This window comes from Lactuca serriola, chromosome 7 (genome assembly GCF_051521515.1).
Source record: "Lactuca serriola cultivar US96UC23 chromosome 7, Lser_US96UC23_V15, whole genome shotgun sequence".
Lineage (NCBI taxonomy): Eukaryota > Viridiplantae > Streptophyta > Magnoliopsida > Asterales > Asteraceae > Lactuca > Lactuca serriola.
The window spans coordinates 25,596,193-25,619,136 of record NC_136414.1 but is presented as its reverse complement, the minus strand read 5'-3'; the positions used below and the strand labels follow the sequence as shown (position 1 = coordinate 25,619,136).

Genomic DNA, 22,944 nt, shown 5'->3' with positions numbered 1-22,944 from the left:
AACAAATAAAGTATATATATATATATATATATATATATATATATATATATAAACGAAAAATAAATTTAAAAAAGCAAAAATAAATAAAGTATATAAATACGAAAAATAAACTTAAAAAAACATGTGGTGTAATTTTTTGCAAACTACAGAGAACAAATTGGAACCTTAAACCCAATTTTAGGATTGATTTTGTAAAAAAAAATAACAGAGTTAACCATGAAAGTCATCACGTGGCTAGAATGATAATTAATTCTGTAAGAAAGTTGTGGCTACTTACTTTGATTTTGGGGATTAGAGAACCCCTTTTCAACTTTACAATATTATTACTCCAAACATGCTACGTGCATATTCATAAATATATTTTACATATATGGTCTTATTACAAAAGACTGGATACAAACCGACTAACGAGGTTTTTACAAAGTTTAATATATTACATAACTTCCCAGGAATTTATACACTAAGTACAAAAGTGATAATATTAACTATTCTACATCTTCTTACAGTACATGACTATACTGGATGCTTGTCACCTGCAATAGTTAAATACTAAGAAGGATAAGCGGGTGATGCTTAGTGAGTTCAACAATAGTTACAATACACGCTATGCCATATATATAACAATATGACATAATCAAAGAGGGACAAAGAACAACAAAGGCATATGTGTATCATATGGCAGAGTTTTCATATCAACAAATGATCTGATTCAAAGATTTACAATCAATGAGATACAACAATTTCAACATGATATATAAAAATAAGACTTCAGCCCAAGTGACACATAAAATACAATTTCGGATTATCGTTTTGCTAGAATATACAAGCTTTCAGCCCTACCTAGAATTCTGCCAATACCAAAGTGATACGAGTCATTCTGTACATGGCCAAAGGCACAAAACCAATACCAAAATGATGCGAGACATGCTTTACATGGCCAAAGGTTTCATACCAATACCAAAGTGATATGAGTCATTCTCTACATGGCCAAAGGCACAAAGCCAATACCAAAGTGATACGAGACATGCTCTACATGGCCAAAGGTATAACTCCATTATCATAATAATACGGGAAAGCACATTGCACATATAACACATAACATACAATTGTCCCTATATTGAACTCACCATGAAATAACCGAATGATAAAATGTTGATTTTGGGCAACACTTCGTCTCTGAAAATGACTTTCTTTGACGAAATCGGCCTTGCGCGGGCAGAGTTTCAACTTGAAAATATTATTTTCTCGGGTCTTTAGTGTGTCAGGACTTGCTTCGGGTGTCGGGGATGTTTCCTAGGCTTCGAGGGTGTTAGGGTAACTTGAGAGAGAATAAGGGGCGTAAAAGTGTGAAAATTGTAAACTAAATTCGTGCAGCCTCGCACCCTATTTATAGTGCCCGAAGCACCAAATTACGCTGGGCGTAATTTTAGAGTACGCAGGGGGTACTGCCTCGCAAGGCTCTTCGCTGGGCGTACGCCTTCGTACGATGGGTGTACGAAGGGATCAGCTCAGATGCGTCAAGGCTACGACACGTCTCCATCATGCGAATGAGTAGGGGGTAACTGACTCCGAATCATATACACGAGTACGCGGGGCGTACTTCTGTACGTTGGGCGTAATTCTTCGGACTAGCCTTGAAGTTTGTGTCTAAAACTTCGAAAATTTATATCTTTCGCACAGGCTCCGTTTTTGACGTTCTTTATATGCACGCGTATGTATGACCTTGCTCTAAAACTTTCATTTAGACTTCATCGACTAATTTTGACTTCATTTTTAATATTATATTTTTAACAGGCCGGGAGAGGAAAAGTCCGTTAGAAATTCATAACTTCTTCATCTGACGTCCGTTTTCGTCTGTCTTTTTACCGTTGTACTACTATTGACGAGACCTTCGATTCTCGTTTAAGTTGTGTCGGCTAAAAATCACTCGATCTTTATTTCGAGTTTCGGGATGTGTACTGCTATGCCAAATCTTAGAAAAACCATAACTTCCTTATACGAAGTTAGATTTTGATGTTCTTTTTATGAAAATTTTCGATTTAACGAATACTACGATTTTCATTTAGATCACAATGGCTAAAAAGCAGTTTATCGTAAACTCACTTTTTACGTCATATGGCATCATGTCGATTCTGTCGCGAAACTTCAATAAGTCATAACTTTTTCGTTATAAGTCAGATTTCGATGAAGTATTCGTCTAAACGTTTCTAACGAGATAATTTACAACTATAAATAACATTAGTTTTACTTATTTTCAACTTAAATGTTATATTTTCGTTAATTTTGATAATTGACTTTTGATCGGAATCTCATAAGATTTTCAATATTCCCCGAAAGATTCTAAACATAGTTTTACTTCAAATCTCATAAAACTATATTATTAGAACTTAACGTTCAAAATCATATATTATATAATAATATTCACTAACAAGCTTACAAAATACGATAATTATACATGGTTATTAACGTGTATGTTACAGGGGAAGAAAGGTTTATTGCATTTGTATTCGATCGATTCTGGTTTGACCTGGATGGTTGGAATGGGATGATTGAGATGATGTTTCCAGATTACAAAAGCGTTCATTATGGATTTAAAATTGCATACACAACTCCACCATAACGATGATGATGATCATATGATGAAGATGAACAATGTAGCGATAGGTTTAAGTTTGTGTGTATGTGATTAAGTTTCAACACACACATACACATTGAAACACACACACATAGATAAAGGAGAGAAAGAGAGAAAGACCTTTAAATGTTTTTTAATTATTAAAATAGATAAAAAAAATGAAAAAAACTATAAAATAAATATATAAGGGTATTACAGTAATTTCAAATTCCAAAGGAACCAAAACCACATAAAAACATGGTCAAAAGGACCACGAAAACCAAAAATTAAGATTTGAACCAAAACTTGGAAAAAATATATACAACAGGGACCAGTTTTGTTTAATTTTTATTTATTTATTATATATATTTTTTGACGAATAATGAAAGGAGTCAGCCTTCCAATTGGACCCTCACGCCCACCATAACCTTATCAAGCACCGTCAACAGATAATCATCTCTCGTCTTTCTTCTTCAAGCTTCTAAAATCTCAAGATAACCTCCATAACAGCTCAGGCGAAGAACATACTGCAAGAAACTCACCCTTAAAATATCACCAATTTACATTGATTACCCCTATCGAATCTTCAACTTTAGGTATCCAAATAATTGCTGATGGCATCACCTGAAAAGCCGCCGCCGGCGATCATCGTCCAACCGGCGTCCCCAAGGTTTCCAAAACCCGGCGCTTTAAGTGCTGGAACTCAGAGGAAAGTTGCGATAGCAGTCGATCTGAGCGATGAGAGTGCATACGCCGTGAATTGGGCAGTTCAGAATTACCTCCGCCCTGGAGATTCCGTCATACTCCTCCACGTCCGTCCTACATCTGTCCTGTACGGCGCAGATTGGGGCGTCGTGGAGGATCCCGACACCGCCACCGATGAAGAATCGCAGCAAAAACTCGAAGATGATTTCGACGCGTTTACAACCACCAAAGCAAACGATATCGCAAAGCCACTAGTCGATGCCCAAATCAATTTCAAGATCCATATAGTTAAAGATCATGATATGAAGGAGCGATTGTGTTTGGAAGTTGAAAGGCTAGGGTTAAGTGCTGTGATTATGGGGAGCCGAGGGTTTGGTGCTTCGAGAAGGACATCGAAAGGGCAAAGGCTTGGGAGTGTTAGTGATTACTGCGTGCATCACTGTGTGTGTCCGGTGGTAGTTGTGAGATATCCAGATGATAAAGATGGCGAAATTGCTGTTGGATCACCTCTTCGTGTGAATGGCGGCAGCGAGGTTTCACTGCATCCGGTGCCGGAGGAGGAACCGGAGTTTCATGATGCATCAGATAAACAATCAGGTTAGTTTCTTTTATATCGAATCTAGGGTTTACTCAACTTATCAAACATCTTGATCTTATTGTGCATCACTGAAACTTTTTATTGCCGTTGATGATGACTTAATTAACATACGTTTTTTTAGTCATGTTTTGATTCTCTTACCAAATTGGTTGCATAAATTGATAAAAGGAAATGACTTTTGATACAGATCTGGAGAAGCCCTCCTAAAGAAGGGTTTTGGTATTTGGGTGTTTTGTTGGTGTTTGTTGTGTGTTTCAAAGTGTTTTGGGGATGATGAAGAGGTTGCTGATGTTTTCCTGTTTAAGGGTTTATTTAGGGTTTAAAAGTGGATGGTGTTCAACTGTTTATTATGTGTTAAAGCATTGTCAAATGGAGTGCTTGTTGAGGTGGTTTGTTGTTATTATTATGGCCTCTTTGAGATGGAATGAAAGTTAATTATATTTGTTGTTTTAACATTCTTATTCTGTGGTTATGGGAGAAGAATCAAGGTGTGTTTGTTGTTCTGTTTAAAATTTCTGCTAAAAAAGAAACAGGTAAAACAATCGATGAAAGTGTGTTTCTGGTGATAGAAAGTGTTTGCAACACAAAATAAATCTAAAAAATGATTAACACGTATATAAACAATTCGATTGGGAGATTATTTTGGACCATCGTTCAGAGACTAGACCGAGTCTGTCTAAGACCGAAAAGTACTACGGAGGTTTGTACTGCACTCTTGGGTCGGTCCTAATATTCACAAAACTGCCAATCCTAAACAACTCCGACTCGATCTCCGGTCGGTCCTCAACAGATGCTTCCTTTCCCATGGGGTATTTAGAACCGAAGTTAACGGGGTCTATAATTTATAAGTGAATAAAATTTAGAATAAATTTTTGAAATTTTGGTGATGTTTTGGTTTTTTCAACAAAATGAGTGCTAAAACTAATGAATTAGGGACATAGTAATTAGGGGTGATCAAAACTGAACCCAAAAATTGAAAAACTAAAACCAAAATAGTAACCACCGCTTGATTCTATTGCCTAATATGTCCCTCCCGGTTCTGCCTGAGTTAGCTTAAGCGACTCGTAAGACCAAGGATTTAGCTACCTTCCGGGTGAGAGGAAACTAGACTTAGAAAGGGATAGAACTTTGGAATGGTGAACTGAGTAGAACACAATCGATGTATCACAAGAATGATGAAGTTTGTGATTGTCGCATGTTAGTCTTAGAGATGAAGATAGAGGCATGCAAACTAGCTAAATCTTCCATGGGTGGATTTACTCCGTTGTATGGGGTAGTACGAACTACCTCTTAAATTGTTTTTTCAAATGTAATTTAATGAAAATTCGTCAAAATCCGTTGGTAATCCATCACAAAGTCTGATAATTGTGAATATCCGTCGGTTTATTGATGATTTTGTGACGTAAACCGTCTTCAGAAATGAGTTTTTTCTAGTAATGAAACCCCTAAGAAATTTGTGCAACCCTTGACTTTTTTTTTCTACAACCACTGTCCTCTGTCACACACACACATACACATACACACACACACACACAGAGAGAGAGAGAGAGAGAGAGAGAGGTGAAGCAGATTTCTCTAAGACAAAGATGATTCTTAGTCTAATCGCAAACTGAACCTGTATGTAACAACCTCTTAATTCAAATGCAGTTTGATAATCTCGTAGGGCACTCAAAGCCATAAAAATATCTATTAACTTTCTTGGATAGAGATCAAGTTGTTAGCTTTGTAAGATAATCGACTAGTTGCATAACATGTTGGCAATATGATCATTGCTTACTATTCTAGACAGTTTTGGTGAGTTTTATAAAAACGAAAATAACGGGTTTAGTTTTGGTTTTAATATATGTAAAAACCGATAGAACTTAACTGAACCAAATTATGAATTATATATATATATATATATATATATATATATATTATATTAGTGTTGTGTTAGACACAAGTAGGAACTTGCATAGTCGGTTTAGTCTCAGACACATATTTTATGCTACTTAGGTTCGAATTTTGCCTTTGACATTGATGGTTTTATTTTCTTTTAGCAATAACTTATGCCATATCACGAGTGAATTCTTTCTTAAACGTTAGAACTTGTCCCACATCGGATCTCATAACACTAAGTTCTCAATTCTCAAAGTTAGGATTGGAATGAGTATGGGTTTAAATCCGAAACGATTCGGGAAAACCAAAAACTAATAGAGCAAACCCATCGGTCTGAGTGTAGGGTTTGATTTTAAATATTTAAAAACCGATACTATTGGTTTGGGTTCGATTTTAGGTCAAAACCCACCTATGCTCACCATTACCTAGTATGCATTTTTAGTTAAAATACATTATTTTTTTTTAACTAAAATACAGGGTTAGCCCCAACCTATAGGTCCGAAAGTTTGATCATTCTTGGGCTGACTTCGATTTGCAGGCCTAAAAACCGACAATTCAATCATAAGCTGATCAACCCCCAAACATGTGAAAGGCTATTTAAAAAGCATCATATTAATGCCCACACTTCCTTGTTTGCTTTTCTGCCAAAAAGCCCAACAATTTTTTCTCCGTGTTTGTTAGATTAAGTATCTACGTAGTTAATTTAATTATATATCATCCTACTTTCCTTTCTATAATGCATTTCTATAATGCGTAAGTGGACGAAAAGGAATAAATGAAAGTATGAAACTATAAACGTACAAATAGATGAAAGTATATTCCTACTTCTTGCATTCAGAAATTGCTAGTGCTTTCTTGAAGTTGGCTTTATGGTGCCTATTTGGAATGAAATGAATGTTACAAATTATAAAAAAAAAAAAAAAAAAAAAAAAAGCCCCACGATCAGGCCCGACAAAGTTGGGGTAAGGCCCAAGAACGCCCCTTTAAAACTATCCCAATAGCAACTCGATGGATCTTTTGACTAGGCTTATCCTATTGACTTGTCCACAAGCCGAGTCTGGTCGGGTCCGAAGATCCAAGTCATTTGTGTAGCTCTAGGATGGCGCCCACTTGAAAGTTCGACCATTGATCAAGTAGATTCGCCACTAATTATAATTAACTTTTTCTTATTCATTTCGAAACCTTACCTCATAAACACCCCGTAGTTCATATGGGTGTTCGTGGATGGTTAACCGAACCGTAAACATATTTTAGAAGGTTAAGCGAGACTATCGGTTCGTTTATTTATTGAACTTTAGCCTAAATCGGAAAAGCAACCGATATTTGGTTAACCAATTTTTTCAGTTCGGTTATATGGTTAATCAATTAACCATACTAATTAATAAAAACATGTTAAGATTATCGAATCCCATAAGAAATTTCCTACAAAGAAATGAATTGCAATGAATAATCCATATAATTTGTTTAATTATATTGTTGCTTCTCCTAATAATGAAATTTGGATGAATTATCAAATATTTGTGGAATATGGAAAATAATATCGACTAATAGAAAACATATTTTGTAATTAATAGATAAAAGATAGTCAAATATTTAGTTATTTATGTGAAATGAAAAAATACAAATGACAATTTTAATCGATATCAACCTATGTATATTTATAACAAATGTTAATGATGACAATTATTAGTTTAAAATAGTAAATATAAATAATATGACAATTATTAATTGTAATTGAAAATTTCCAAAAAATAATTTGATATTAACTTAAACGTCTAACCATAAATAATATTTAAAAATATATAAAATAAAATTTTGCCTTTTCGGTTAATCGTCTGTAGCAAAAGCATGAACCGTAACCGAAATGAAAAACCAAAGATTTTAACGGTTCGGTTAACCAAACCAAAATATTCAAAAATATTGGTTGGGTTAACCTGAATATCGATACGGTTTTTAGGTTTGATTTTTCGATTTTTGGATATTTTGAACATCCCTAATAGTTCCAACAATTTACTATCCCTATCACTATTTATTTATTAAAATCTCCCATATTCTCTCTAGAAATCCGTATTTTTTAAAAGGAAATTGTGTAATCTAACCCTTATAAACGTGGTTGTTAATAAAAATATCCACTTAGGGGTCATTTGATAGTTACTAACTGAGTTAGAGCTGACTTGGTTAGAAGCTGACTGAGTTAGAACTTCTGACTGAGTTAAGTTCAGACTGAAAGTTGTTTGATTTTACATCTGACTGACTGTGCAAAATGACTATATTACTCTCAAACTTTTGTAACATCTCAACTTGAACTCTTGACATATTTGATCCAAAAACTAAAGATCTTTAATTTGTTGTTGTTTTCTCAATACAAAAAAGTAACAATCTTTATGAATACAAACCATTCAAAGGTAACACAAAAGTTAAAATCAAATTTATTAGAAACCAATCAATGTATTAAGAAAATGAAATCATGAAGTAAAGATGGAAAATAGCCTTATCCACTAAAGATGGATCAATTGATGATCTAGCAACCTGTAATTGTGCCTCTAAATCCTCCAAGATCTTCCCCTACATTAGATGCATGAAGTAATTAGTAAAAATGATGGAAAATTAAAAGGCCTAGAATGAAACTAAAGGACAAAATCATGACCGACATACCCCTACACTACTTATTTGATAAAAACTCACAAGACTACAAATCTATCCACAACATCAACATATCTTTTATTAAATGAGAAACAAGATCCAGTTGGTTTTCAAGAACTTACAACTGAAAACTCACTACATCAACACTCACACTCAGACATACACAACAATCAAAGGAGTTTTAGTTGACAGATCAAGTCTAACATAAATCAGACTCTAAAACTAGAACAAACCTTAAAACGAAGAAGACGAAGATGACTCAAGAATAGAGAGACTCAATTTGTGTGTGTCGGTAAAATGAACTGAATGAATCCCAAATAACACAGCTGAGCAAACATATATACCTCGAATAATATCCACAAACCAAACCCGAACATATCCGATCCATAGCCGTTCTCAAAGATCCGCATGTTTTCTCTTTTATACAGAAAGCAAGTTATACCCCCTGCACTTACAGAAACAAACACAACATACCCAACAACACAAATCTATTTCTATTCTTATAATAAAACATTTCTTCAAGTTTACAGATTCAACCCAGTCTAAGAAATTATTCAATGTTAATCTTGAACCATAAATAGTTATATTTTAACACCCATCCTCAAGATAAACATTGAGAGGAAAAAAAACTAATATACATTGTTTTATTTATTTCTTTAAAAAAGATCATATAACCCCAATTTAGAACATAGAAAATCATGTTGCTTTGATGACAAAGCCTTAGTAAGAATATCAGCTCTTTGATGTTCTGAATCAATCTTAACAATTTTCAAAATCCCTTTTGAAACCCTGTCTCTTACAAAATGAACATCTACTTCAAAATGTTTAGTCTTTTCATGAAAAACTGGATTAAGATCCAATTTAATTGCAAAATCATTATCACAAAAAAACCTTTATAGGAAACAAGTTTTTAACACCCAAATCAAAATACAATTTAAGAATACACATTACTTCACAAGTAACAGAAGCCAAAGCTCTGTATTCAGATTCAGTAGAAGATCTGGAAACCATGTCTTGCTTTTTTACTTTTCCAAGAAATCAAAGAATTACCAAAATAGACACAATAACCAGTAACAGACCTTCTTGTAGAAATACATTTAGCCCAATCAACATCCACATAAGCACATAAAGATACATTTTGATTCTTTAAAAAACTAATACCTTTACTAGGACTTTGCTTTAGATATCTTAACACACGCATTGCAATATCCAAATGAGACTTTCTTGGAGAATGCATAAATTGACTAAGAGTTTGAACAATAAAAGAAATATCAGGTCTAGTTATAGTCAAATAGATCAATTTTCCTATAAGTTTTTGATATTCAGTTATATTTCTTAACAAAACATCATTTTCATCAATTCCTTTCTCAGAAATATTAAAATTTAAATTCAAAGGTGTCTTAACTGGCTTACAAGCCAATTTACCAAACTCATGAATTAATTCCAAACAATATTTTCGTTGAGTTAAGCAGATTCCATTGTTTTTATCAAAAACCTCAATCCCCAAAAAAAAACTTTATTTTTTCCTAAATCTTTAATCAAATACTTTGATTTTAAAAAATCTTTCACTTTAACAACCTCAAGCTCAAAATTACCTGTTATAACAATATCATCAACATACACAAGCAAAATGACAATAGTATCACCTTTATTTTTGATAAACAGAGAATAATCATTCTTACTTTGAATAAAACCAAACTCAAACAAAGAAGAACATAATTTTTCATTCCACTTCCTAGGAGCCTGCTTTAAACCATACAAAGATTTCAACAATTTACAAACATGAGTATCACCAGGTGTATGATACCCTTGAGGAAGAGTCATATAAACATCTTCTTCAAGATCCCCATAAAGAAATGCATTATTCATATCAAGTTGAAATAAATTCCAAGAATTACTAACAACTAAAGAAATAACAACCCTAACTGTTACCAGTTTAGCAACAGGAGAAAACGTTTCCTCATAATTAATACCCTCTTTCTGACTATAACATTTAGCTACTAGTCTAGCTTTAAACCTTTCTACCTCACCATTAGACTTATACTTAATTTTGTATACCCATTTACAACCAATGGGTTTTCGATTAGAGGGTAAATTTGTAATTTCCTTGGTTTTATTTCTATATAAAGCCTCCATTTCCTCATTCATTGCAGTCACCCAATTTGAATCAGTAGAAGCTTCAAAAACATTCCTAGGCTCAACATTTTTATTTAAGTTTGAAACAAAACTAAGATTCTCAGGACTTAATCTTGCATAATTTAAAGTCTTTTCAATACCATACTTATACTTTCCTTCTACAATATAGTCATCAAATCTAGAAGACATTTTAGACTCTCTATTAGACCTTATAATACTACCAGATGGTTCAAGACTTTTTGAGCTATTTCCCTCAGAAGATTCAGAGACACCTAGACCAACCTCCTAAGACTGAGACAACTGTTCCAAGCCATCCTGGTTGCTAATATTAGCCGGTCCAGAGGAAACAGCTACACCAGAGTCATCAGTCTGGTGACTCATCACAAAAGTATCAGATTCAGAAACCTCATCCATATAGGATGATTGAAGAACTTCATCATAGGGACTAGGATGTACAGAGTCAACAAAACTAGAATCATTAAAAAATGAAAGCACATTTTCATTGACTGAATCTTTCTTCATTTTAAAAGGAAAAACATCCTCATAGAACACTACATCCTGGAAAAGAAAATAGAAGAATTATCAAGATTATACAACTTATATCCTTTCTTTTCATTAGAATAACCGATAAGAACACATTTTTCAGACCTTTCAACAAGTTTATCTGATATGTTTTATTTAACAGAAAAACATAGACATCCAAATACTCTTAGATTTTCAAATTTAGGCAAACACTTGTAAATTATTTCAAAAGGTGACTTCCCATGTAAAACAGAAGTGGGAAGTCTGTTTATTAAAAAAACAACAGTTAAAATAGTTTCACCCCAAAAACTAAGGGGCAAACCTGACTGCAACAAAAGATATCTGGCTACATTCAAAAGGTGTCTATGTTTTCTCTCCACAATACCATTCTGCTGTGGAGTATAAGTACAAGTAGTCTGATGAGAAATACCATTTTTATCAAAAAAATCTTTAAACCGAGAATTAACAAACTCAGTACCATTATCAGACCTAACAATCTTAACATTTGAATTAAAATGATTCTTCAAAAAATTTTAAAACACAAAAAACCAATAGAAAACTTCTGTTTTAGATTTTAACAAATAAACCCAAACACCTTTGGTGAAACCATCCACAATAGTTAAGAAAAACTTGAAACCAACTGAAGTAGCAACCCTATAAGAATTTCTAGACTTTTATGCTCACTTAACTGAAAAGAATTTCTAGACTGTTTAGCTTTATGACAAATATCACACGGAGGAAGAGACTCGTATCGAAAAGATAGAACATGCTTAAGATAATTTAAGGGCTGAATAGCTAGGTGACCTTATCTATTATGCCAAGTAATATTAGAAACATAACAACCAATCCTACTCAAAGAAGCCATATTACCTGAAGAATAAGAATCTTCAAGATAATACAGTCCTCCTGATTCACTACCAGTCCCCACAGTCACCTTGGACTGTGAATCCTAAACAACACATTTAAATTCATCAAAAACAACTTGACATTTACTATCCTTACAAAGTTTATGAGCTGAAAGTAAATTAACATTAAATTCGGGAACAAAAAAAACATTAGATAAGACAACTGAATCAGACAACTTCATATTTCCAATTTTATTAATTCTAGCAGAAGAACCATTAGGATGATCTACCCTAAGATCAAGTTTAGAAACATCAACAACATTATTCAACTTAAAATCATTCTTTGTCATATGATGATTTGCACCAGAATCAACAATCCATTTTTTATTAGTAGAAATATAAGAGTTACAAAAATACCTGCCATATTTGCAGATACCTCACTAGTTAGAGACTTCTCATTGATGAGACTAAGAACCTTGTTATATTGCTCACTTGTGAGAAAAAACTTTTCAGAAGAATTGTTAGTTTTAACATCCAAATCAGAAGAACCATTAACATCATAATACATAGAATTATTAGATGAAAAAGTCTTTGTAAAATTCTGAGATTCATTTTTGCATTTAAAATCTTTTGGAAAGCTAATGAGCTTATAACATCTTTCAATAGTATGTCCTTTAATTCCACAGTTTTTACACTGAAGATTAGAATTACCACGAAATTAATTTCGTTTCTGATCATTAATTTTACCAACAAAAGCAGTAGCCTGAGACTTAGTAGAAGTCTGAGAAATTGAACCTCCTTTTTGATAAGATCCTTCACAAGATACAATTGAAAAAGTAGTTTTTACATTAGGAAGAGGTTCCATTAACAAAATGTGGATTTTAACCTGACTGAATTTATTATCTAAACCAGGCAAGAACTGCATTTATTTCATCAATTTTGAGTGATTAACAAAACTAGTTGAGGCTTCACATGTACATTCAGCCAGATTAACTAACCCATCAAATTCTTTCCACAAAGCATCAAGCTTACCATAATACTCAGAAACAGATAAACCATTTTGAGTAAGAGAATTTATTTTTTGATTACATTGAACACAACAGAACCATCAGCTTTGGAATAAGTTTCACTTAATTCAGACCAAATATCAGAAGCATTGTCACTACAAGCATGATTAGCATATAAAGACTCAGACACATAACTAAGTAGCCAAGAACACACAACAACATTAACATGCTCCCATTTACGATATATTCATCCTCACTAGGTTTAGGAAAAGTTTTATCAACAAACCCTAATTTATTCCTACCTTTCAAGGCCCTAGTCATAGAAACTTTCCAGATTCGAAAATTCTCAATATCAGTCAATTTAAAACTAATAATTGATACTACACCATTCTCAGAAGAATGTAAAAATAAAGGATCATCAAAATCATAACGATCTAGACTTTTAGAACCAGATCCAGAAGGAGTTTCTCTAGAGGGGGTTTCCCCAACCATGACTGATACAATTTCAGTTATAACAACAATGTGTTCTCACAGCAAGTAATTATACTAGAGCAGATTCTAATCACCTTTCTTGGGATAGACAAGCCAGTATAATCACAAGAACACAATCTTATTATCACAAAATTGTAAGAGTTAAAAAAAGATACAAGACAATAACCCAAAAATACCTGGACACTAACCTGAACAAATAAAGAAGAATAAGTGTGCGGATACTTACAGAAATCCACCAAAAAATGTAAAACAAACAGCAGTGTAGTTTGCCGTTAGACCTATACAGAATAGAGTCTAACACTGAAGCAGACGGGCATTCAAATGCCTGAAACCACCAATCAACACATATTACACCATTTGTGTTCTTAATGTTGGCCGTCGCTTAACGTTGACCGCTAGACAACAACAAAGGATCTAACGTTTACTATTAAGCGATCGTTTACAATTGAAAACGACGATGTCTGAGAGATTTTCACAGATCCACAAGACGAATGAAGATCGGAATAAGGAACTCAGAAAGTGGTTTCTAAGAAGGCTTCATAAACAGAAATCAAGAAACCCTAACTCAAAAAAACCGATCAAAACACGAAAAAAAACGACGCATGAATATGAACCTGCTCTGATACCATGATAAAAACTCACAAGACTACAAATCTATCCACAACATCAACAGATCTTTTATTAAACGAGAAACAAGATCCAATTGGTTTTCAAGAACTTACAACTGAAAACTCACTACATCAACACTCACACTCAGACATACACAACAATCAAAGGAGTTTTAGTTTACAGATCAAGTCTAACAGAAATCAGACTCTAATAATAGAACAAACCCTAAAACGAAGAAGATGAAGATGACTCAAGAACAGAGAGACTCAATCTCTGTGTGTCGGTAAAATGAACTGAATGGATCCCAAATAACACAGTTGAGCAAACATATATACCTCGGATAATATCTACAAACCAAACCCGAACATATCCAATCCATACCCGTTCTTCAAGATCCGCGTGCTTTCTCTTTTATACAGAAAGCAAGTTATACCCCTTGAACTTACAGAAACAAACACAACATACCCAACAAAACAAATCTATTTCTATTCTTATAATAAAACATTTCTTCAAGTTTACAGATTCAACCCAGTTTAAGAAATTATTCAATGTTAATCTTGAACCATAAATAGTTATATTTAAACTATTAGAGAAACATACTTGTTTAAACACACAGCTATGTCCCCATCACCGACAAGCCAACAAAAAGGTATTGGGGCACTTCTTGAAGGGTATATTAGCTGATAGTATGGGTAACATGTTACGAGGGAAACAAATACAACAAACTTTAAATGACCATCTTTGTGTATAAATTTCATACTGGCAAACATGGAATGCTAAAATGTATGCTCTAAATCTATTAAGAGGGACCCCTGAAGAAAGCTTTCAAAGACTACCTTTATATTGTTACAACTTGGTGTAACATTTCGTTTAAAATAAAATAAATTAAATAAACAAACAAAAAAATATATAAACAAATAAATAATAAGTCATAAAATCCCTGAGATGTATTTTATATTTTATATTTTATTTTATCCCTAAATCCATAATAATTTATCAGTGTTAGCCATAGGAGTTAAAAGTTGTATTTTTCTGGATATTGAGGGTTAAACGGTAACATATGGACTAGTATTGAATAGATTTCTGGAAGCAGGGGCTATAGAGTAAATTATGGACTTGAATCGAAAAAGATTGGGGAAGGAGGGATTGAAGATGGGAAATTGGCATAAGTTGAATCAAAGACAGGTTAAGACTTGTCACCCTCCTCTTGTTACTTCATTTAAAAGAGCATCCTCAAACCCTAACCCAAGAACCATTTCTTTGGCAGCCACCCTTATACCCCTTATCTCCAGACGCCGCCACCTCCATTGTTGAATCTGGAAACAACCACCGAGTGACCGCTGCTACAACTTTGTCGACGGGATTGAAGGCCAACATCGTGGCTGTTGTTCTTAGTCGCACGCTCCTTCCTTTTTCCGATTCGTCGTCTACTATGCCGTCAGTATCGCCGCTTGGTTGCGTCGATGCCGCTAGCACCGTTTGTTGGTGCCGCCACTGCCGCTGCTTCGTACTACCATTTCTTTCATCATCCCTTCGTTGGCGTCCTCCTCCAAGAGCAAAGTGCAGCTGCATGGTGGGTGTTTTCGTATGTGTGTGCGTGTTTCTGAATGTGTTGGCCTGTGTTTGTTGGCCGAAAAATAAGAGGACCAACATGGCAGCCAACCATGTTGGCTACCGCCATTCTGCCGCCACTAAGCACCACCTCGGGTGGTTGTGTGCATGTTGTATTGTTGTTATGTCGCATGTATATTTCTTGATCAAAAATTAAAGAAAACCCACGACCACCACCGTAAGGTGGTGGCTACCACCATCTTGGTGGCTGTATTGGGCATTTTCCTTGTTCTTTTTGGTGTTAATGTGTTTGTGTGTGTGTGATGTAAGAACTTTTATGTGTTCTTGGATAGTTGGATTTATCACTTGAAATCGCCGCTGCCGTGTGTGGGTGGCTGCCACCTCAGACCACCGTTGACCACCATTGCCCAAGGTAGCATTGGGTAGTGCCCAAATTTTTAAACATTAAATTACCTAAATAGTTAACTTTAGCCCGAGTGGCACGAGTTTTGGGTTGGAAACACTAACTAGGGTTTAGAAAACCCTAATGTCAAGAAAACCCTAGTTTTGGAGTTGGTCGGGACCCTCGTTAAAGATGTTAATTAAACTTTAAAAAATACTTAATAACAACCCTATAATTAAATTAATGCAATATTAGACTTAATGGATTAAGTCCTTAAGGGGTTAAGTGTGGAACACTAACCCTAGTTATCATTTTATGTGAAAAACCCTAGAATCAGGGAGCTCAATTTTGGACAATGATCGGGCGCGTAATTAGACTATTGATTAGATACTTATTATATTTGAGAATGACTAAGTCAAACCTTAATCATTCCTACCCTTAGGTGATTAGGTTCTTAATGGGTTAAGTGTTCTTACTTAACCCTAATCGTCATTTTATGTGGAACACTAATCGTCATTTCATGTGAGATAGTCAATGTTGCAAGTGACAATGACCTGTGATCGGGTATTGACTCAAGTATTTTCCTGTAGGTGATTGGAAGTGAGTTGAAGCTGGTAGAGTTCTTCATTGCTGCTGTGGTTACCTACGCGCATATCGAGGTGAGTTTTGCCTCATAGTACCGTGGGTCGAAGGCAACAATGCCAACCCACTAGTTTTGGTTATATGTTAGTAGATAGATACCTTTGGGGTTGTATGTAATCTTGTAGGATAGACTGATGACTCTTGATCTAGGAGTTCTTTCCTTTTCCTTGTTTGGATATGGCTCGAGAGTAGGATTATATGTCCGGGTGTCTATCTCACGTCTGAGTACATACAATTATGCATTCCTTAGATTTTTGGTATTTAGTATGTTGTCATGCTGTAGTGATCTGTTAGATTTGTATCCTGATACTGAGTATGTTGTTATGCTGTAGGGGTTCGTTAGATCTGAATCCTAATATCAAGTATGTTGTTTTGCTGTAGTGATCTATTAGATCTGAATCTTAGTATCGATTATGTCGTTGTGTTGTAGTAATTGGTAGAACTGTATGTTATTTGTGCTTGTTGGGTATCATCTGTGGAGTACCCTTAGGGATTGTATGTAGTCATGTGGGATAGTGTAACGCCCTGTTCTAAAATATTCATTTATGGAATTTCAGAGGCCAAGGTCAGGGGCGTTTTAGTCCTTTATTAAATATGGAGGTATTATTCGAGAAGTTTTCGGGCCAGGGTTGTTAGAAACGTAGGGTTTCTTGTCACCTTTCCGTGGATATAAAGTTCGCCGGAATCGGATCAAGAATAAAGAAGTTACAACACTTTGAAGATGTTGACAATGATGGCCCCTTAATGGAAAAGTTGGCAAGGCAGCCCCCTTTGCATGCATGTAGTGCATGCGTGTTTAGCTAGGTACGCCCAACGTAAGGATGGTGTACGCCCAACGTAGAAGAGCAAGTGATCGCGGGTCCGGGTAGGTGTACGCCTAACGTACGCTTAGAGTCTCAAAACCCTAATTTTTAGGGTAAGTCACTATATAAAGAACATGATACCCTGGTTTTCAGCCTCCCTCTCATTCTCACTCAGCCACCACGAAACCCTAAACTCTCTAGAGTGTTCTTGGAGATTGTAAGGCCATTTTGTGTGCATTTTGGTGGTTTTTGGGGTGGAGTGACCATCTTGAGGTCTCATTGATCAAGGAAGAGCCTTTGGATCCAAGTTCTTTAGCTCAATTGCAAGCTCATGAAGGTATAAAGTTTCTAACGTTCCTCTTAGAAGCTTAGATCTAGATCTAGGGAGCTTTTGGGACATTTTTAGGTCCAAAGGTTGGACCTTTAAGATGTAACTTTGCCTTCAAGCTTGGGATTGCCACCCTTAGAGCTAAAAGTTCCCCATAAGCAATAAAGTCTCGATCTTTATGGTCCCACTGAGCTCATGCATGAGATCTAGCCTTGGTTTTAGAAGAGTATGGTCACCTTTTTGAGTTTGAGTGTATTTAGTGGATTGCAAGTCACCAAGTTAGTGACTTTATGGACTAAGACATCAGTAAGGACCTGGATCTGAGATTAGTAGCCTCTGGAGTGGGGTATTAAGCACTTAATGGAAAAGTGTCTTAACAGGATGGTTACGCCGAGCGTAAGTGAAGGTATGCCCCGCGTACTCACTAGCAAGCCAGTACGGTTAACGTACAATAGATTACACCCAACGTACTCAGCAGAGTTGGGCTTTGTACATATTAGGCCTCAGTGTAGGCTGTGTTGTGGATTTTGGGTCTGTGAGCCATAGTGGGCCATCAAAAGTCAGTTAGATTATGGGCCAGGGACATTTTTTGGGCTTAAGTAGGGCCCGTATGAGGAGTTATGCCCAATTTAGAAAATTAGGCCATTAGTGGGCCTTTAGTGGGCCATTGATGGACTTAGAAGAATTAAAGGGTTTGGGCCTTGGTTATGACCCACACCATAGCAGGGGGTAAAATAGTCATTTTACCCGTAGAAGGATCCTTATTATGATTTTGTGTTTTAATTGGTCATGATAGCCGGGGAGCAGTCGGAACAACAGTCAGAGATTTCTTACTCAGGCTTTCAGCAGTCAGTTCTTCGAGGTGAGTTTCCTTCCAGTAGGAATGGGTCTACGGCCACAATGCCGACCCGTCTAGTTAGCAGTAGTTTCCGGACCTCGGTCCGATGCAGTAGTTCAGTGTGCTTGATGTCTTTGTGATTTAAGCATGTTTTTGTGTTAGGTGTTCCGGCCTTCGGTTTGATATAGTATGAAGTATATGTGATCATGCTAGTTGATATGTTTATGCTATGTTATGTTCAGTTAGTCCGGGCTTCAGCCCAATGCAATTAGCCGGACTTTGGTCTGATGCAGGGGGAAAGGCCCCAGTTAGTCCGGGCTTCGGCCCGATGCAGTTAGCCAGAATTCGGTCTGATGCAGGGGGCAAGGCCCCAGTTAGCCCGGGCTTCGGCCCGATGCAGTTCCCAGACTTCGGTCCGATGCAGGGGGGCAAGGCCCCAGTTAGTCCGAGCTTCGGCCAGATGCAGTTAGTCGGACTTCGGTCCGATGCAGTGGGCAAGGCCCAGTATGTGCTTATTATGTTATTATATGGTATGTGGTAGTTTGTGGGAGCTCACTAAGCTTCGTGCTTACAGTTTCAGTTTTGGTTTCAAGTACTTCCGCAAGTAAAGGGAAGAGCTCGGGATGATGACATCACACACACCACAGCTTCAGTTTTTGTCCTGGGAGTTGATTTAGCTTTTCATAGATATGATTTGATACAGTCTTGATACACTTTTCTCGTGATACTTTGTTATGGTTTTGAGATATTGACGTATGGGTTTTTACTTTATTATATTGATATAAGGATTTTAGTAATGATTAAACAAAATTTTTGGGTCATATTTTGGGTCGTTACAGATAGCCTAAGAAATATTGATCTAGGCTTTCTTGCCTTTTCCTTGTTTGGATGTGGCTTAAGAGTAGGATCATCTGTTCGAGTGGATATTTCACATCTGGTTACTTATGGTTATACATTCTATGGAGGTTAGCTGGCAGCAGGACTGTATGTTGTGAGAGGACTAGTAGGCGATAGTGACCTGTATGATTGTTGTTTTCATGTATTATGTGCCTACTTGATCATGATTATTTATATGTCGACATGTTGTGTTCGGTTTGGGTTGAGGCGGTCCTACTTTGTGCGTACGACAAGATACCCGGTGCAGGCCGACTATAAGCCGTAGGTACGGAAGCTTGGGAAGAGTGGTAGGGTTGAGGCGGTAGGCCAACAAACCCTGGATATTCTAGCCTGATGGCTGAGTGGACCTATTGTGTATTGGCATTCCAACCTGGGGTAATCCATCCTAAGGATGACTGGGACTAGGGTATTCCAACCTGATGGTTAAAACGAGCTGATATGTTTAACTATATATGTTATCTATTGGTGTGGTGGTATTTTGGGGAAACTCACTAAGCTTTATGCTTATCCAGTTGTTTATTGTTTCAGGCACCATTGGTGTCAATGGGAAGGCGATGGCGAGACTATACACACACGTCAGCAACATTGAGGATTCCGTGTTTTCTTTAAAACTCTGATTTTAAATAAATGTAATTAGGAATAAACTGTTTTCTTAATAATAGATTTATAAATTGGTAAGTTTTACCTTAATAAAAATGAAAATTTTTGGTTGTTAAAACGGGACGTTACAAGTTGGTATCAGAGCCCTGGTTTGAGTGAATTGGAGGAACACTTGTGTGAATCCAGTCTCAAACTAGGATCTGCGAGTTTTTGCAAAATGTTTTTGAAAATGAAATTATAATAAAAGAGTTGGGTTAAGGACATGGGCTCGGTTTCTTGTCATGTTATTGTTTGATTGTTGGCTTGGGATCGATAATGTGGACCTTGACTTAATTTGATTTTCAGGAATATGTAGTGTGTATAGTCACCCATAGCCCAAATAGGAGAGTGGTTCCCAAAATACCCATACTTTTTATGTTTGCTGATTTTTGGTTTTTGCTGATATATGAATTGTTAGAAAAGCATGCTAGTGGATAAGGTTCTTTTAGAATTATTGGATACTGATGCCTGATTTATGTGATGCCTTCTGACTTAGGAAGTTACTTACCTGATATATGTTTTTGATTGTGTGATTGTTGCATGTATGTTGATTAGTTGTATATGGTCGAGACTGAATAGATTTAGAATGATCGAATTGGCCTCATTTCCTATTCCTTGTTTGGTTATGGATTTAGGGCAGAGTTGATTATTCGACAGTTTATCTGACCCCGCATTGTGTATAATAAGCATGTACAAAAGCAACCGGTGGTGCATGAGCGAGGGTAATCCTTGGAAGAGTGCCTATGAAGTTAGTTGTAGCTCCCAGGAGAATTGGGTATTAGCACACATAGGAGTGGCTTAGTGCAGTGACTTAGGACCTTGGAATGAATTCTGAATCAACTACGGATAGACGTGGAAGGTAGTATGGACCCATACTACTGAAAGCACATGATCTGTATGAGATTGAGGATGAATTTTGAGGCCGCAAAGTAACTAATAGGAATAGGACCTGGTGTGTTGAGCACTGTAATGTGATGTCTGATCTTTACGTGATATATGTTAAGTATGGTGACTATTGGAGGTTAAGGACCATGAGTTGGACTTGGTGGCCAGGATGGGCCAGGATCGACTGAGGACTGGGTCTGGGAGATCATTCACAAGGAGGTTTTTTCTTTTGTCTGGAGGCAGATACCGGAGCTGGTAGAGCCTATCAAGGCCGCAATGATGGAGTACTTCGATGAAAAATATGCTACACTTTTTGAGGTTGTTGTTGCTGCTATTGGGGATTAAGGAGAGAGGGATTTCTAGTATCAAGACTTCGATCGTACGAAGCCTCCAGAGTTTGATGGGGTCTCAGACCCAATTGCGGCGATGAGATGGTTGTATGACGTGGAGGGTTGTTTCTTCATGTGTTCTTGCCCGGATGACCAGAAGGTCAAGTGCACCCTAAACCTTCTCAGGTTGGGGGCAAGGGATTGGTGGAGACTGGTTACTAGGTCTTATACTCCTGAGCAGGGGGTCGTGTTGACTTGGAGCAGTTCTCGGAGATGTTTTGTGCAAGGTATGTTCCCCCGGTAGAGAGTGAGAAACTGACCTAGGAGTACCTGGATCTGAGATAGACGACTGAGTCGGTGACGAAGATCACCAAGATGTTCACTGAGAGGGTTTTTTCAGTCCTGAGTTCGCTACTTTAGAGAAGGCTTATATGACTCGGTACTTGAGTATGCTTAAGACAGATATCCGACAGTTTGTGTCCACCTATGGTTCTCTCGCTGAGCTTCAGGATGCCATGAGGAGGTGAGAGATTGAGATAGAGACCCATGTGAGGGAGTAGTGTCAGACTCCGGATCAGGCCTTGCCTGAAGTGAAGCGGTTCAAGTCCGTCGACCAGAGTTCATGATCAGTTGGAGAGAGGCGCAAACCTTTTGTATGTCACAGGTGTGGCGAGGAGGGCCATTTTGGTAGAGATTGCAGGCGAGGTGCACAAGTTTGCTATTTTGTGGCCAGGAAGGCCACATTAGAGCTCGTTGTCCTTTTCTCCTCTCCGAGGTGGTGTTGGATCCTACATCCTTATCTTGGCAATTACTCGATGGTCGTCACGGGACTGCCGGGGTCCCAAGGACCGAGATTTGAGTTGGCAACTCTTCTATTTAGCAATTGTGGTGGTATTGGCATTCGTCTGTAACTTCCGTCTATGTTTCAAGTTTAGTTGTAATCTTGGATGATCAGTTAAATGGAATTATCTTATTTAGCTTTGTTTCAATTAATCTCTTGTTATGTATGGATTAATTATCTTTGTCCTTGATTGTATGTGTATTGGAATGTATGAATGTTGTGTGGATTTAGATCCTTCCGTGTATCAGGATATCAGTGGTTGGAGTTCAAGTTGGTTCGGGTATCTAGGAATTTATAAGTTGTCAGACCTTAGCATATATCAAGTGGGGGAGAGTGGAACCTCGTGTCAGGAAGACTTTGTGCCAAAATTCGGTAATCAATCGGATTTCTCTGAGTCGCAGACTTCTGTGCAACTGTTAAATCTTCTGGTTTCATGACAAGATCATTGAAAACTATTGGAATTTCCCTTCGATTTGTATTAGTCTTAGTTGTGGTAGCATCTACAGGGCGTGCTTGTGCTTAGACCGTAGGGTGTTAGGAGCTCAGGTTGAGGGTTTGCTTAATGTCTGATCGGGGGATGATCTGAGTGTTAATTGTGGATAGTTTAGCTGGACTGTTGGAGTTGAGTAGGAGTGCGGTTTAGTTCAATATGTGATCAGTTGCTTTTCATTGCGGTGATGCCCTTGTGTGCGGGATTAGCATGCCCGTGTTTGGCCAAGAAGCTTTGGGGACGATTAAT

At 36.7% G+C, this 22,944-nt stretch overlaps 1 protein-coding gene across 1 annotated transcript; it reads left to right on the top strand.

Moving 5' to 3' along the window:
- The first annotated feature begins 3,078 nt into the window (after nucleotides 1–3,078).
- Nucleotides 3,079–4,370, top strand: LOC145061819 (Adenine nucleotide alpha hydrolases-like superfamily protein). The gene is made up of 2 exons (XM_079009394.1): nucleotides 3,079–3,916; nucleotides 4,105–4,370. The coding sequence occupies exons 1-2, from the start codon at nucleotides 3,229–3,231 to the stop codon at nucleotides 4,122–4,124; spliced, it is 708 nt and encodes a 235-aa protein (XP_078865520.1). The 5' UTR covers nucleotides 3,079–3,228; the 3' UTR covers nucleotides 4,125–4,370.
- Nucleotides 4,371–22,944: the final 18,574 nt, after the last annotated feature.

Coding starts and splice junctions, on each gene's coding strand:
- LOC145061819 (XM_079009394.1), top strand. CDS start 3,229: ATGGCATCACCTGAAAAGCCGCCGCCGGCGATCATCGTCCAACCGGCG. Junction 3,917..4,104: donor TGCATCAGATAAACAATCAG/GTTAGTTTCTTT, acceptor CTTTTGATACAG/ATCTGGAGAAGCCCTCCTAA.